This window comes from Lagenorhynchus albirostris, chromosome 20 (assembly GCF_949774975.1).
Source record: "Lagenorhynchus albirostris chromosome 20, mLagAlb1.1, whole genome shotgun sequence".
Lineage (NCBI taxonomy): Eukaryota > Metazoa > Chordata > Mammalia > Artiodactyla > Delphinidae > Lagenorhynchus > Lagenorhynchus albirostris.
Window position 1 is genome coordinate 20,948,821 of NC_083114.1, and position 12,947 is coordinate 20,961,767.

General features: G+C 47.8%; 1 protein-coding gene and 1 pseudogene across 1 annotated transcript in view; one reads left to right on the forward strand and one right to left on the reverse strand.

Moving 5' to 3' along the window:
* Window positions 1-4,164, forward strand: part of LOC132510711 (AP-2 complex subunit beta-like) — a 79,545-nt gene extending 75,381 nt beyond the window's left edge. The window contains 1 exon segment of the mRNA XM_060132947.1: window positions 3,926-4,164. Coding sequence (XP_059988930.1) covers window positions 3,926-3,960 — 35 coding nt within the window. The 3' untranslated portion in view covers window positions 3,961-4,164.
* Window positions 2,935-3,863, reverse strand: LOC132511421 (glutathione-specific gamma-glutamylcyclotransferase 1-like; annotated as a pseudogene).
* Window positions 4,165-12,947: the final 8,783 nt, after the last annotated feature.

Genomic DNA, 12,947 nt, shown 5'->3' on the forward strand with positions numbered 1-12,947 from the left:
CAAAGAGGATTGCTATCCCCTTCTATTGAGAACTTGAAATGATAGAATAGTATGAATGAGACTATAAAATATGTTTTAAATGATGAGCAAAAAATTTCAACCTTCCACTTTCCAATCAAGACAGGTAGGATCCCATTGCTCAATCTCCTGGAAATACCAGTGTGGGATACTAGTACTTATGGTGAGACATCAGCAATAAAATTACTTAAAGTACCAGTGCACCAAGCCTGCTTGCCAGTTGACTACCTTGCTGCCTCAGCAGTTGACTGGTTCTTTCTCAGCAAAGGGTGTAATGATTTAGAGTGACAATGAGTGAGTCACAGTATAACTTGGCTCAGTCTAGAAGAACAAAACAAGGATTTCTGTGCAGAAGGAATTGGCTCTGTTGCTATAATGAGACTAATGTGTTAAGGGGCTTTTCCAGCACAGAATCCTAAAAGAAACTAACTCAAATTTACATCTCCTCTCTTTTCATTGAAATCTAACCTCCTGTTGGCCCGCAGATCCTCAAGCCAAATATTTGAGGACAGTCAGCATGGGTACGAGAATGCTTTACTTTAGAATTAGGAAAGGGAATTTGGGTCACAGAAATGAGGGCAAATTTCCTACTCTTAAAACCAAAAGGAAACAGTAAATAAATAAATGTCAGTTTACTTCCCTATTTGCATTTCCATTTCACATTCAGTGAAATGAACATCCCAAATAGGAACCCTCATAAAAGAAATTGAATCTTAGTCCAAACCCCTCCCTCAAAAGTATTGTTATCATATTAGGACTAGCAACTTTTCATTTTCACAAACGTGACATTATAAAAAACAATCTTAAAAATTTTCTATCTAAGCAGAATGTCATAAAGCAGTTTCCATCTGTAGTCAGCTATTGATTCTCCATGTTTTCTCCATGGATTCTTTTCTTGCAGGGATGTCATAATAATGGGTATTTTCTCATTAATTGGTATTGCCCAATGGAGAAGATAAGCAAAAACTTGAAAAGAGGTGAAGTTTTTTTTCCCCCCCGCTATGAGCAGCTCTATTTAATGTCTGCTAGTGCAAGGTGAAACTAATGACTAGCTTAAAGTGGTGGGCTACTTTAGATTTCAACTTCCATTCTGCTCTTGTCCTAGTATGAACAAAAAGAATCAGATCTTAACTTCAACAAGCTTAGACCATAAAGATCCAGATAAAGCCAGGTAAAGATTGATTGGCATTTAAATGTTATGCAAACATAATGTTTAAATTCAAGAGCTCATGCAGGAAAAATTAGTACTTTTCTAGTACTCCAGACCATAAAATCAGGAAAGAAAAAATGGGGGTTTAGGAAATGAAATTTTGAAAGCAGTGTGAGTTTTAGCTATTTTGGCTAATTTGATATCAAAGTAGGACAGATAAATCAAACCTAGTCGCCAAAACTGTAATGTAACATTTAGTACAAAAACTTTTCATTAAAAACATCGTCAAACTACTTATTGGCTTATAGTCTTTTTGAAACATTATTGAAAGACACTGTTCCCTCTTAAAATGTAAAATAGGTTATACCTTAGATACCTACTAGAAATTTGACCTAGAAAATTTTTTCAGCTGTACTAATAATGTTGGTTGTAAAAGCCTTTGTGAATTCAACTTATCAATATTACACAAAGTAAAGCTTAGCTTGCCCCCGTTGGGAGCTTCTCTTGAGTTTATTTATATCATATAATTATATTCCTTAAAAAGAAAAGAGAATTGATCCCCTCTATTTAAATAAAACAAAAACCTTAACAAATGTCTAAATGAATTTTCTCTGAGTTTTCTCTGACTCTGATATCCTTGTTTTTCATTTCATCTGTGTCAGTTGCTTAGAAACATTTTCCCAATATACTCCTTCAAACTTGATACCTGGCAACTGACTGCTTCTTCAAGTCAGTGTCTGCAAAAAGACAGTAGAACGATGATATAACACGTGTTCATCCCAATCTTTGTATAGATGCTGTAGTGTTCTCACAGCTGCTTGGCCTCCTTTTTCACCAGGCTGTAAACTCTTGTGAGAACATGGATAGCACTGTTGTTTCAAATTTTAATTTTATCGGGATTATAAAAATACAACCTAGAGTTAACTAGTTCTGTAGTTAGCTAAGAAAAACCCAGTCCCCAGCCTTCTGTCACCACTTATGGCCATCGTCTACATACATATTTCCAATCCTCCTGTTTTCCTGATAGAGCTGTCTTAGAATTTGCTTTAATCAGTGTTCATTGTTTATGTTGTTATGATTATATATACTCCTCATAGCTGAGCTATATAGTGTGATTATTTTTTTCTCCATAAAATTTTTATAAGTAATTAGATATTTACACATTAATACCTGTCTTTTTGTTTAATTTTTTTTTTTTTAATGAGATCAGCTTATGGATTATAGTATGGGACAGACTGGGAAGGTGCCAGGACCTATAGTGATGAGCTTCCGAGGAATAGACCAACAAACAGACAGGAGTAGCCCAGACAGACAGACAGAAGGACAGGGAAACAAAGCCAAATGGGTAAGAGGCCTAGGCCCAGCCTCAGCAGCTGTGTCTGGCCTCCAGATCCAGCTCTGCCCTGGGGACCTGGGGGAAGAGCACGGCTGGCAGGGGCCTCAGTTCTTGTAGGGCCCCCTCTCCTGACTCCCTCCTACCCTCACCAGCAGGCTGGGACCTTTGACGGGTGTTATTTCTGGGGCTAGGGAATGGTTGATCTGGAGTCAGGGGCAGAGGGTCAAGGCTCTTGGAGGCTCCCTGGGGAGGTGGAGGCCTGGGTAGTATGGGGATAGCAGCAGCACTGGGGGGATTCTGATCAGGCAACAGGCGCCTGGGGTGGGGCACTGCTCAGCAGGGCGCCTATATCTAGGGCAGGCCCCCCACCCTGCCCACCACACCAACATGGTGCAATAAATAGAGTTTCAAGTAGTAAGTCAGTGTCAGGTAGGAGATCTGGGGGCTGGCAGACAGGCAGGGGCTTGAGAGAGGCCCCAGTCGGCCCACCAAGTGTTCTTAGTGGGCTCCAGCTATATCAAGTCTGTCTGTGTGCACTGGAGTAGGGACCTGGCCCCTGTGTCCACATAGGGGCTCAGCCCCTCAGACCAGTGCCAAAGCCTGCTCAGTGGGGCAGAAGCAGGGCAGCATGGTGCCTACAGCATCCACGATGGCTGCCAGGTGCTCGTCCTGTGCCTGGGGCCCACAGAGCTGCCTGAAGTCTGCCAGGCGCAGCAAGTACTCAAGACTGTGGCCAGAGAAGCCTCAGCAGGCCAGGATCTGCGTAGCAATGGCCTCCTCAGGCGCAGGGCCCAGGTAACCAGGGTTCTGCGGGGTGGCCACGTAGGCCAGTGCCTTGAGTGGTTGGTCAGGGGCATCTTGAGGGCAGAAGGTGACCTCCTTGGTATCATAGCTACCAAGCACTGCCTCCCACACGTTCAAGTACTTCAGGGCCTCATTGACCTGCTCACCTTGCACCTGGTATGCCACACCCCAAGTGCAGCCCTCACGATCTTCAGGGAGGGTCACCACACGACCAGGCATCTTGTCACTGCCCTGATGGAAGGTGTCTCCCTGTCAGAGGCGGCCGCTGTAGCGGTGCACGAAGCCCACACGGCTGTCGCTGTAGGCGAAGTCAGGCCTCCACACCAGGGAGCCGCACCCGGAAATCCACAGCGCTTGGGGGCCGCCGTCGTCCTGGGGGTGGGGTGTTCTGGGCTGCCAACTCCTGCTTCATGGTGCCAGCCACAGGACGGGCCCGGGCCGCCTCCAGGGCTGGTCTCTGGTGTGGGCATGGCAGGACCGACAGACGTACCCACCTGGCCTGGCACTGCTTGGCCGCTCCTGTTTGTTTAATTTTTTGTGTTAACTGTAATTCATTCCCAAATTGCAGTGAGATCAGACCCTTCAAGATAGTCTTAATCGGTTTCACTTTCTTATAGTCTCCTTTTGGAGTCTTTTGACTGTGTCAGTCTGAACTGACTTCCTTCAACACCTGGAACTGTCATCCTGGGATCTCCCTTCATAATAGCCCTGGGGATTCATTCCGTTCGCCTGTCTGGTATGTTGGGTCTCCTATTGTATTTTTCTTCCCTTGGTTTACTCCTTCATTTTGATGAAAAACATCCTCTAGTAGCTTCCTAAGAATAAGTATGTAGAGAATAAAGTTTTTGAGACTTCACATGTTTTAAAATGTCTTTTTTATCTTCACACTTGTCTGATGGTTTCTGTATATCATTCTCGGTTAGGAAAATAATTTGCTTCCTAGTCTGAAGCCATTCTGATTGTTGATCCTTTTCTGTGCCATGTTCTTTCTCAGTGAAAGCTTGTACAATCCTTTCTTTATCCTCCATGTTCTGAAGTTTCACAGTGATGTGCCTTGGTGTGTGTGTCTCTTTCACCCATTTTACTAGGTACTTTTTGGGCTCTTTCAATGTAGAAACTTGTATCCTTCAGTTCTGGGAGTTTTTCTTTTTTATACATTTCCCTCCATTTTCTCTGTCTCTCTTATTGGAAGTCTTGCTATTTGAATGTTGACCCTCCTGGACCGATCTCCCTTTTTTTGGTCCTATTTTCCATCTCTTTCTCCTTTTGCTCTACTTTCTAAAAACATTTTATGAAAAATTTTTAACTCTACAAAAGTAAGCAAAGTAGTGTAATGAGTCCCTGTGTGCCCATCATTTGGCTTCAATAATTATCAACCCATAGTTAATATTGTTTCATCTATACCCCTGTCCACAGCATATTGTTTTGACGTGAATCTTAGACATTTATTTCATATGTAAATATTTCAATATATATGTTTAAAACAGATGGTGTCTTATTAAAAACATAACCACAATAACTGTGCACATTAAAAAATTAACAAGAATTTGTTAACATCAAATATCCAGTCAGTTCTCAAGTTTTCAATTATCTCCATATCTTAAACTTTTTTGTTTGTTTTTATTATTACTGTTTGTTTGAATCAGTAAAGTGCACATATTATGATGGGTTGATGTCTCATAAGGTTTCTGAGCTACACTGTTCAGTATGATAGCCACTAGCCACTTATGGCTATATAAATTGAAATTAATTAAAATAAAATAAAAAATTCATTTCCTCAGTTGCATCAGCCACATTTCAAATGTTCGCATGGCTGGTGGTTACTAGATTGGGCAGTGCAGAAGTAGAACGTTTCCATCATTACAGAAAGTTCTGTTGGACAGTGCTGATCTATGGCCACCCTCTCTTTTTCTTTTATGTTTGGTTTTCAGCAGCTTGACTGTTATGGACCTAGGTGTTTTCATTGTATTTATCTGGCTTCGGGTTCACTGAGCTTGGATCTGTAAATTGATAGTTTCTGCCAAATTTGGGAAATTTTTTTTCCATTATTTCTTTAAATTTTTTTCTGCCTCAGCATCTCTATTCCCTCCTTTCAGACCTCCACTTACACATACGTGTAAGCACTCGATATTGTCCCTGAGATCACTAAGGGTGGTTTTTAGTTGTTATTGTTTTCTTCCTTTCTGTTCTTCAGATGGGGTGATTCCTGTTGATCTGTCTTCAAGTATACAGACTCTCCTTTTATAGGCTACAGTGTTCTGTTACATCCATTCAGTATAACTTTCATTTCAGATATTGTACTTTTCGGGACTTCCCTGGCAGTCCAGTGGTTAAGACTCTGCACTTCCACTGCAGGGGGCACAGGTTCAGGCCCTGGTCTGGGAACTAAGATCCCACAGGCCGCATGGCACGGCCAAAAAAAAAAAAAAAAAAAAATACAAACAGCAACAGATACTGTACTTTTCAGTTCTAGGACTTCCATTTGGTTCTTTGTTAGAATTCCCCATCTGTTCACTCAGGAGTGCAACTGAAGAACCCTGTTTCACAGCCTACTCTTCCTTTATTCAACTTCCACCCTTTGGCCATCCCTTGGGCCTAAGGATATGCTTACTGACCCTCAGGAAAAGTGACCAGTAGAAGTATTTCAAGAAGGCCCTGGAAACAGTGTTAGGGCTTTTAAGCCAGGAAATTCTATGTGTTCTACCTGGGCATGTCTCTTTGGCCGTGTGGATTCTTCTATACAGGGGTTCAGAGGAGGCCAGAGGAAGATCAGAGTATGGTCCTCTAAACCATGAGGGCCAGGTTAGGAGCTCCAGTTACCCATCACCGAGGGTAGCTGGAATCCTCTATGTCAGTACTTTCATGTCTTTCTTTAGGGGCTGGCTTAATTTTTCAAAAAATTATCCTTGCCTCTCCTGTTTAGAATATAAAGAGTTTCTAGCAGCCTCCTGGGAGCTAAATTGGGAAAGAGGGCTGGAGAGTCTCAGCATTCAGTATATGCATAAATTCACTTCCTTCACCACCCCTCAGCCATGCCTGGCATCCCCTTCAAAGTGCCATCTATCTTACTATTTTATTTATTTTATTTTTTATATATTTATTTATTTTTGGCTGCATTGGGTCTTTGTTGCTGCGCACAGGCTTTCTCTAGTTGTGGCGAGCGGGGGCTACTCTTTGTTGGGGTGCACTGGCTTCTCATTGCGGTGGCTTCTCTTGTGGAGCACAGGCTCTAGGTGCACAGGCTTCAGTAGTTGTGGCACGTGGGCTCAGTAGTTGTGGCGCACGGGCTTAGTTGCTCCGTGGCATGTGGGATCTTCCCAGACCAGGGCTCAAACCTGTGTCCCCTGTGTTGGCAGGCGGATTCTTAACCACTGCACCACCAGGGAAGTCCCAAAGTGCCATCTAATTTTCTCTGAAAGAATCAATCTTTCAGTTTTATTGAGGGGCTGAGGTAGCTTAGAATGGTGGGGGGATCTAGGGCTGTAACAGTTTCTTGATCCTCTTTCTTTTAACATCCCCTCCCCCCATTTCCCCTCCATACAGTTCCAGAGGCGCTACCAGTCCTAAGCCTTTGAGAATTCTGTGGTATTTTTGCTAACACCATTTGTTTCACAGTTACTGAGATTTTGTTGCTGTTTTATTTTCTCTTCCCCATCTTTATGAATTTATACCTTTAAATTTTTTCCCTTTAATTATGGCAGAATTTCTTCCAGGAGAAAGAAAATTTAAATGTGATTTTAAGTCTACTATCTTTACCTGAAAGCCTGATGGCCCCTTCATAAAAATTCTTCTTTCCTTCTATACTACTTTATGGTTAGAGGTTAACCTATAGATAAAGAATTGGTCCTTTAGTGTATATGGTTTTTATTATCTATCTCTGTATCCCCTTTATACCCCACATAAGTGTAGTTTAATAAGAGGATGGATATTAATTAGGGAAAAGCCATAATGTCTTGGTTTTTTCTTTAAATGTCTCTTCTAAAACAAGGCATTCATCTAAATACTAAATACTTATAAATACTTCTAAAACAAGTATTCATCAACTGTGTTCATTTAACCTTTGAATGATTAGGGCAGGAAGTGCTGAGGATGCTAGCTGCAAAGGACACAGTCTTAACAATCCCATTTATTCATATCTTTAAGATCTTTGTCAGCCAAAAGGGTTTTTTTGTTTGTTTTCTTTGGCTGCATCGGGTCTTAGTTGCGGCACCCGGGCGCTAGAGTGCGGGCTTAGTTGCCCCACAGCATGTGGGATCTTAGTTCCCTGACCACGGATCAAACCCGCATCCCCTGCATTGGAAGACGGATTCTTAACCACTGGACCATCAGGGAAGTCCCCAAAAGTTTTTTGTTTTTTGGGTTTTTTTTGCCAGTGTATGGCCCTGAGAAAAGTGTGTCCCTTGCTACTCCTATATTGCAGTCCCAGCCTGTGAGACAATCAGTTGCAGATGGTGCCTGTCCCTAATATTTCATGTCTTCCATATGCCTGTTCACACTCAGAAAGCCCACAGCTGTAGCTATTGTACCAGCAAAACTGGTAAATGCTTCCAAACGGAAGACCTTTTCAGCAGCTTCCATCAAAGGAAGCAAACCAGCTTGGCATTTACTGACTTTTCTTGACTGTTGTGCAAGCCAAACAACCTCAGTATTAAAGCCTCCTTTGGTCTTCCGGGATCCACAGTTGAGGACAGTGCACTCTGATTGCTTTTATGGAACCACATGCTGCTTGAATAGACGTTGAGTCCTTGAGGTGGTGGATCTTAGGAGAACTATAAGAGATTCCCAGGTCACAGATAGATCCAATGCTGAAAATAACCCCTGTAGACAGGACAGAATCTGAAATATTCCATTAGCAGTATGTAGGTAATGGTTATGAAAGATCTTGGTTATGAAAGAGGAAAATATTTTACCACCAAAGAAAAAATTGTTTTTTTCTGATTGCTGCTTCAAATTTGATATATTTTTCATGTCACATCAGGACTATAAATGTTTCTTTTAATCTCATCTGAGAAATAGGGTATCTTATATACTAGATGTTCCTTTTTCACTAGGTTGGCCTTAGTAAGAACCCTCTTTACCCTTTTTGTCTGGATAATCAAGATTCTGCTAGACAGTATCTTTTGTCTTTCTATAACCAGAACTCAACTACTGGCTTCTGGGACTCTCTTTTAGGATATGTTTGTTTTTTAATTTTTATTTATTTATTTTGGCTGCGTTGGGTCTTCGTTGCTGCGCGAGGGCTTTCTCTAGTTGTGGTGAGCGGGGGCTACTCTTCGTTGTAATGCACAGGTTTCTCCTTGCGGTGGCTTCTCTTTGTTGTGGAGCGTGGGCTCTAGGCGCACGGGCTTCAGTAGTTGCGGCATGCAGACTCAGTAGTTGTGGCTTGTAGGCTCTAGAGCACAGTAGTTGCTCCTCAGCATGTGGAATCTTCCTGGACCAGGGATTGAACCTGTGTCCCCTGCGTTGGCAGGCGGATTGTTTTTCACTGCGCCAGCAGGGAAGTCCCAGGAATATGTTTAATAGCGACGGCCCTGCTTGAATAACCACACATAAGCAGTAGATAAGAATTCTGTATTCTGAGGGACTTCCCTGGTAGTCCAGTGGTTAAGACTGTGCTTTCACAGCAGGGGCTGCGGGTTCGAAGCCTGGTCGGGGAACTAAGGTTCCACATGCTGTGTCGCTCTGTCTCAGCAGAGGGCCACGCTGCTCCGCCTTCCCCGGGGGAATCTGCACAAACCTTGAACTTTTCCGGGGTTCAGAGTCTCCGATGTCTCTTCTTCCCCGCCGCCCCCGCCCTGCCCCCGGATGCCCGATGTCTCGGTGCAGCCGGGCATCTGCTCGCTCTCTGGCTCGCTCTCTCTCGGAGTCAGTTTGGGTGAGCGGAGCACCGCGCCTGCCTGGGCTGCAGGCAGCAAGTCCCCGGCTCCACGCCGGGGGCCGGGGCACCGCGCGCCCGCGCAGCCCGCGGTCAGGGAGGCGGAAGCTGGTGCCTACGGGGCCGAGTGCAGAGGAGGTGCCAGCAGTGCAGCCGGCTCCCCATGGACGAGTGTGAGGGGAGAAGAAGAATCAAGGAGCAAAAAGGAAGAGGAGGTGTGGGGAGCCACAGTTGCACGGAGCCGCCACCGCCGCTGCCTCCTCGACTATCACGCCGGCTGCTCCGCCGTAAATGACGGCGGAGAGAAACACACACACACTCGCTCGCCCGCCCTCCTTCCTCGTCCGGGATTCAGCGCCCACCCCGGCAGTAGCGGGCGCGGAGCCTGGCGGGCTCGCTCCCTTCCCCGCCCCTCCCCGAGTCCCCGTGGTCACGTGGCCCCGGAGCGCGCGGCCCACGATTCGCGCGCCACGGAGACGCCCCCCAACTCCTGCCTCGCGCCCCAGCTTCCCCTCCCCTGTCCACGTGTCCATTACGCATCCCCAGCCTGGGAGCGCGCGCGTCTCCTTAATGAGACTTGGGCAAGGGCCGACCTCACGATTCCGCTAACCCCTGTTTCATGTTTTATTTTTCCTCCCCAGAGCAGGCTAGCGCTGGGGCCCCAGTGGGGCCGGCCGGCTGCGGCGGCCACATTCCCTCCCCCACCCCGGAAGACGCCACCGCAGCCACTGTTGTCCCTTTTCAAAGGATGCTCTCTCCTCGCTGGTGGCCAGAGGTGTTTTACAGCCTCTCGGACAGAGGCGCGCATAGAGGGTACCCTATCCCCACCCCAGAGTGTGCGTGGGGCTCTTCGGAGCCCTGGGTGGTAATCAGCCGAGCTGTCGCGCCCAGCCCCTCTCGGGCCGCGCCGGACCTCGCCGGCTCAGCTCCGTTTGGGGATGGGTCCGGGACGCACGCAGCTCCTGGAAAATCTGTCCGCTGCTGGGGGTGGAGGGACACGAAGAGGAAGGGACATGCCTTCCTACAAGTTGTTTTGCCAGCCTTTAAAGGGACATGGGGGTGGGGGTGGGGAACCGTCCTCTTGCACACTCACCCAGGCACCTGCCGAGGGGCAGGGGTGGGGGGGTGGCGTTCTTTCCCACCGTCAGGCCCGTTCCATTCGAGCGCAACCCAGATCAGACCAGACGAGTCAACCGTCCACTGTCAGCCAGGCATTGGATCAATAGAAATGATTTTATAGCATCGTTGGGTATCACGCCCCAACCCCCAAGGACCGGCTCTCAATCCCACTCTACTCTGGAGGAAGAGGGTCTTCAATCCTATGGACATAGCTCGTATGCCGGGGGTGTGTGTGTGGATCTTCAGGGTCACCGCCCCCCCCCGCCCCCCATATCTCTTCACTCAACCAGACAGAGTGTGGGAAGAGGTAGGTCAGAGCAAGGCCAGCTGGGGCGCTTCGTCTCTTCTACCTGTCTCAGTGCTAGAACTCTCGATACTGAGTTTCCTTTTCATCTAGAAAAGTGACATTTTCTTTTTGGAAAATGGGCTTGGAGCCATCCCGGAAGCCTCCCTCCTCCCCGGCTGCTGGCTCTTGCCGCCTCAGCTTGGCACGGGGGCTTGCGGAGAGCGGCTCTCGTCCCTCCCCATAGCCCACGTCTGTCTGGAGCTCGGAGGTGCAGTGTGGGGAGGGCTGGCCGGGCTTTTGGCGGCCCTGGAGATGGAAGGTGCTGGAGTCGTCAAGGAAGATGATTCTCATTAGGCCCCTAATGCCTGATGGCAACTAGCGTCACCCAAGGGCTTATTCACCATCCCACTGAGAGGCGAGCCAGCCTCTGTGTGGGAGAAAGGGGGAAAGAAACCACCTCCTGAGACTGGCCTGGGGTGGGGGTGGGGGTCCAGGAGGAGGAGGACGAAAGCAGGGAGGTCTCCTACCTCTGCCCACCTCCGCACAAGGAAGGGGCACGGGGCTTGTAAAGAGTAAGTCCAGAGGACAGACACAAGTTTGCTTTTCTGAGCTGAGGACCCACTGCTCCAGTGATGTGGGTCAGCGATTTCAGTCCACTCTCCCAGCTTCCTCTGCAGACTGGGCACAGTGTTCCGGTTCTTCTCTCTAGCCCTGCTCCCGTAACCCAGAGCCCTTAGATAATAGGAATCCAATCTCCCTCTGCCCACTCAGTTTCCCCTTCCTCCCTCCCTCTCTTCCCTCTCCCTCCCTTTCACAATATGATGAATATTTCTGGTACCACAGCCACTGCTCACAATGGTGAGCAAGACGGACGTAGCCTGTCCTCGTGGAGCTTCCATTCTAGAGGGGAAGACAGACACTAAGCTTGTGATTGATTACAAGCTGTGATAAGTATGTGGCATAAAAATGCATGCATTTTTGCTCATCTTATGGAGAAGACTGAGACCCAGAGTCAGGAAGGGTTGGGGGTCGGGGGCAGCCTGCTATCATTAGGTAATATGTAATTTCAGCCTCAGATTCTTCTGGTACCTTCTATGTGGATCCACCTTCATGGACCCTAGGAACAACCCCAGCCTTCTGCCAGGCAGCCGGGCAGAAGTTGGGCCCATCAGGGACCCACACAAAAACTGCCTGACCTGCCACGACGGTGGACCTGGTGACATCTGCCCCAGTTTTTCAGGACCCCTGCCCACAGAAGAAGATAAGACAGGTCAATGTGGGCCTTCACTAAGGGGAGCTCACTGTTTGTGTGTGTGTGTGGGGGGGTGCACAGTCGCACCTTGGACAGCAGGATGAGGAGCTGCTTCTGGCAAAGGGACTTGGTGCTGCGGGGACACACGCGCCGCTGCGCCGACATGGGCCAGCTGTCCCCGGGCTCGTGGACCTCCCGCTTCTGCCGGATCAGGCTGCTGACCAGTGCCGCCATGGCGCCCCGGGAGGAGACACCCCCAAACCGACAGGCTCCCGGAGCGCGCTGGGCCACCCCGGAGAAGCCCGCTAGCTCACCAGGACATGCTCTTGACTCTCCAGTCCGACTCGCCGCCTCACCCACGGGATCTGAGGATAAGCCCTAGACGACCCCCACCCCAGGCACCAGCTCCCACCCTTGGGCCTCGTGCTAGCTTCGCCAGACCCAGCAGCCTATGTACCTCTCAGTTGACCCCACCCTCGACCTTTGCCCCCCACAGAAAACTCCCCCTTCTCTGATCTCCAGTGTCCCTGTCCCCCACTAACACTATCCCAAAGCCAAGACCCTCAAATTTTCCAGGATGTGGTTCCAATATCCCCAGGCACCTTTCCACCCTATTTCCGGGCCCTGCACTCCTGCCAAAGCCACTCTTGTCATTTTAAGGGTGTGGGTCCTTAGCTTTGGGGATATTAGCTCACCCCACCCCTGCTGGGGTGCTGCCAGTGTCTAGGGAGAACCCAACCTTGGTGTCTTTTCCTTTGCCACCCACTAAGTGAAGGATCCCCCACTTTTTTTCACTGAAATCCCAAAACAATGTATGCCTTGGAATATCCAGACTGTCGCCAATCAGCAAGAAGAGGTTCCCAGACCCTGTCTCTGGACGATACCGCTTTTTACCAAGTCACCGCCGTTTCTAGTGGCACAGCGTTCCAGCAGCTGAGCCCCTTTCCTCACCTTGTTACCATCCACTCCTTTTGAAGTAACCTCCAAATCCGCCCTTCCTAGTGGTTACACCAGGTGGTTGTCTGGAGGGTCCTGTGTCACCTCGGAATAAGGAGCATAGGTTTTTGGCTCTTTTGTTTTTTTCTGGCAGCCCCTAATTTCCTCGGA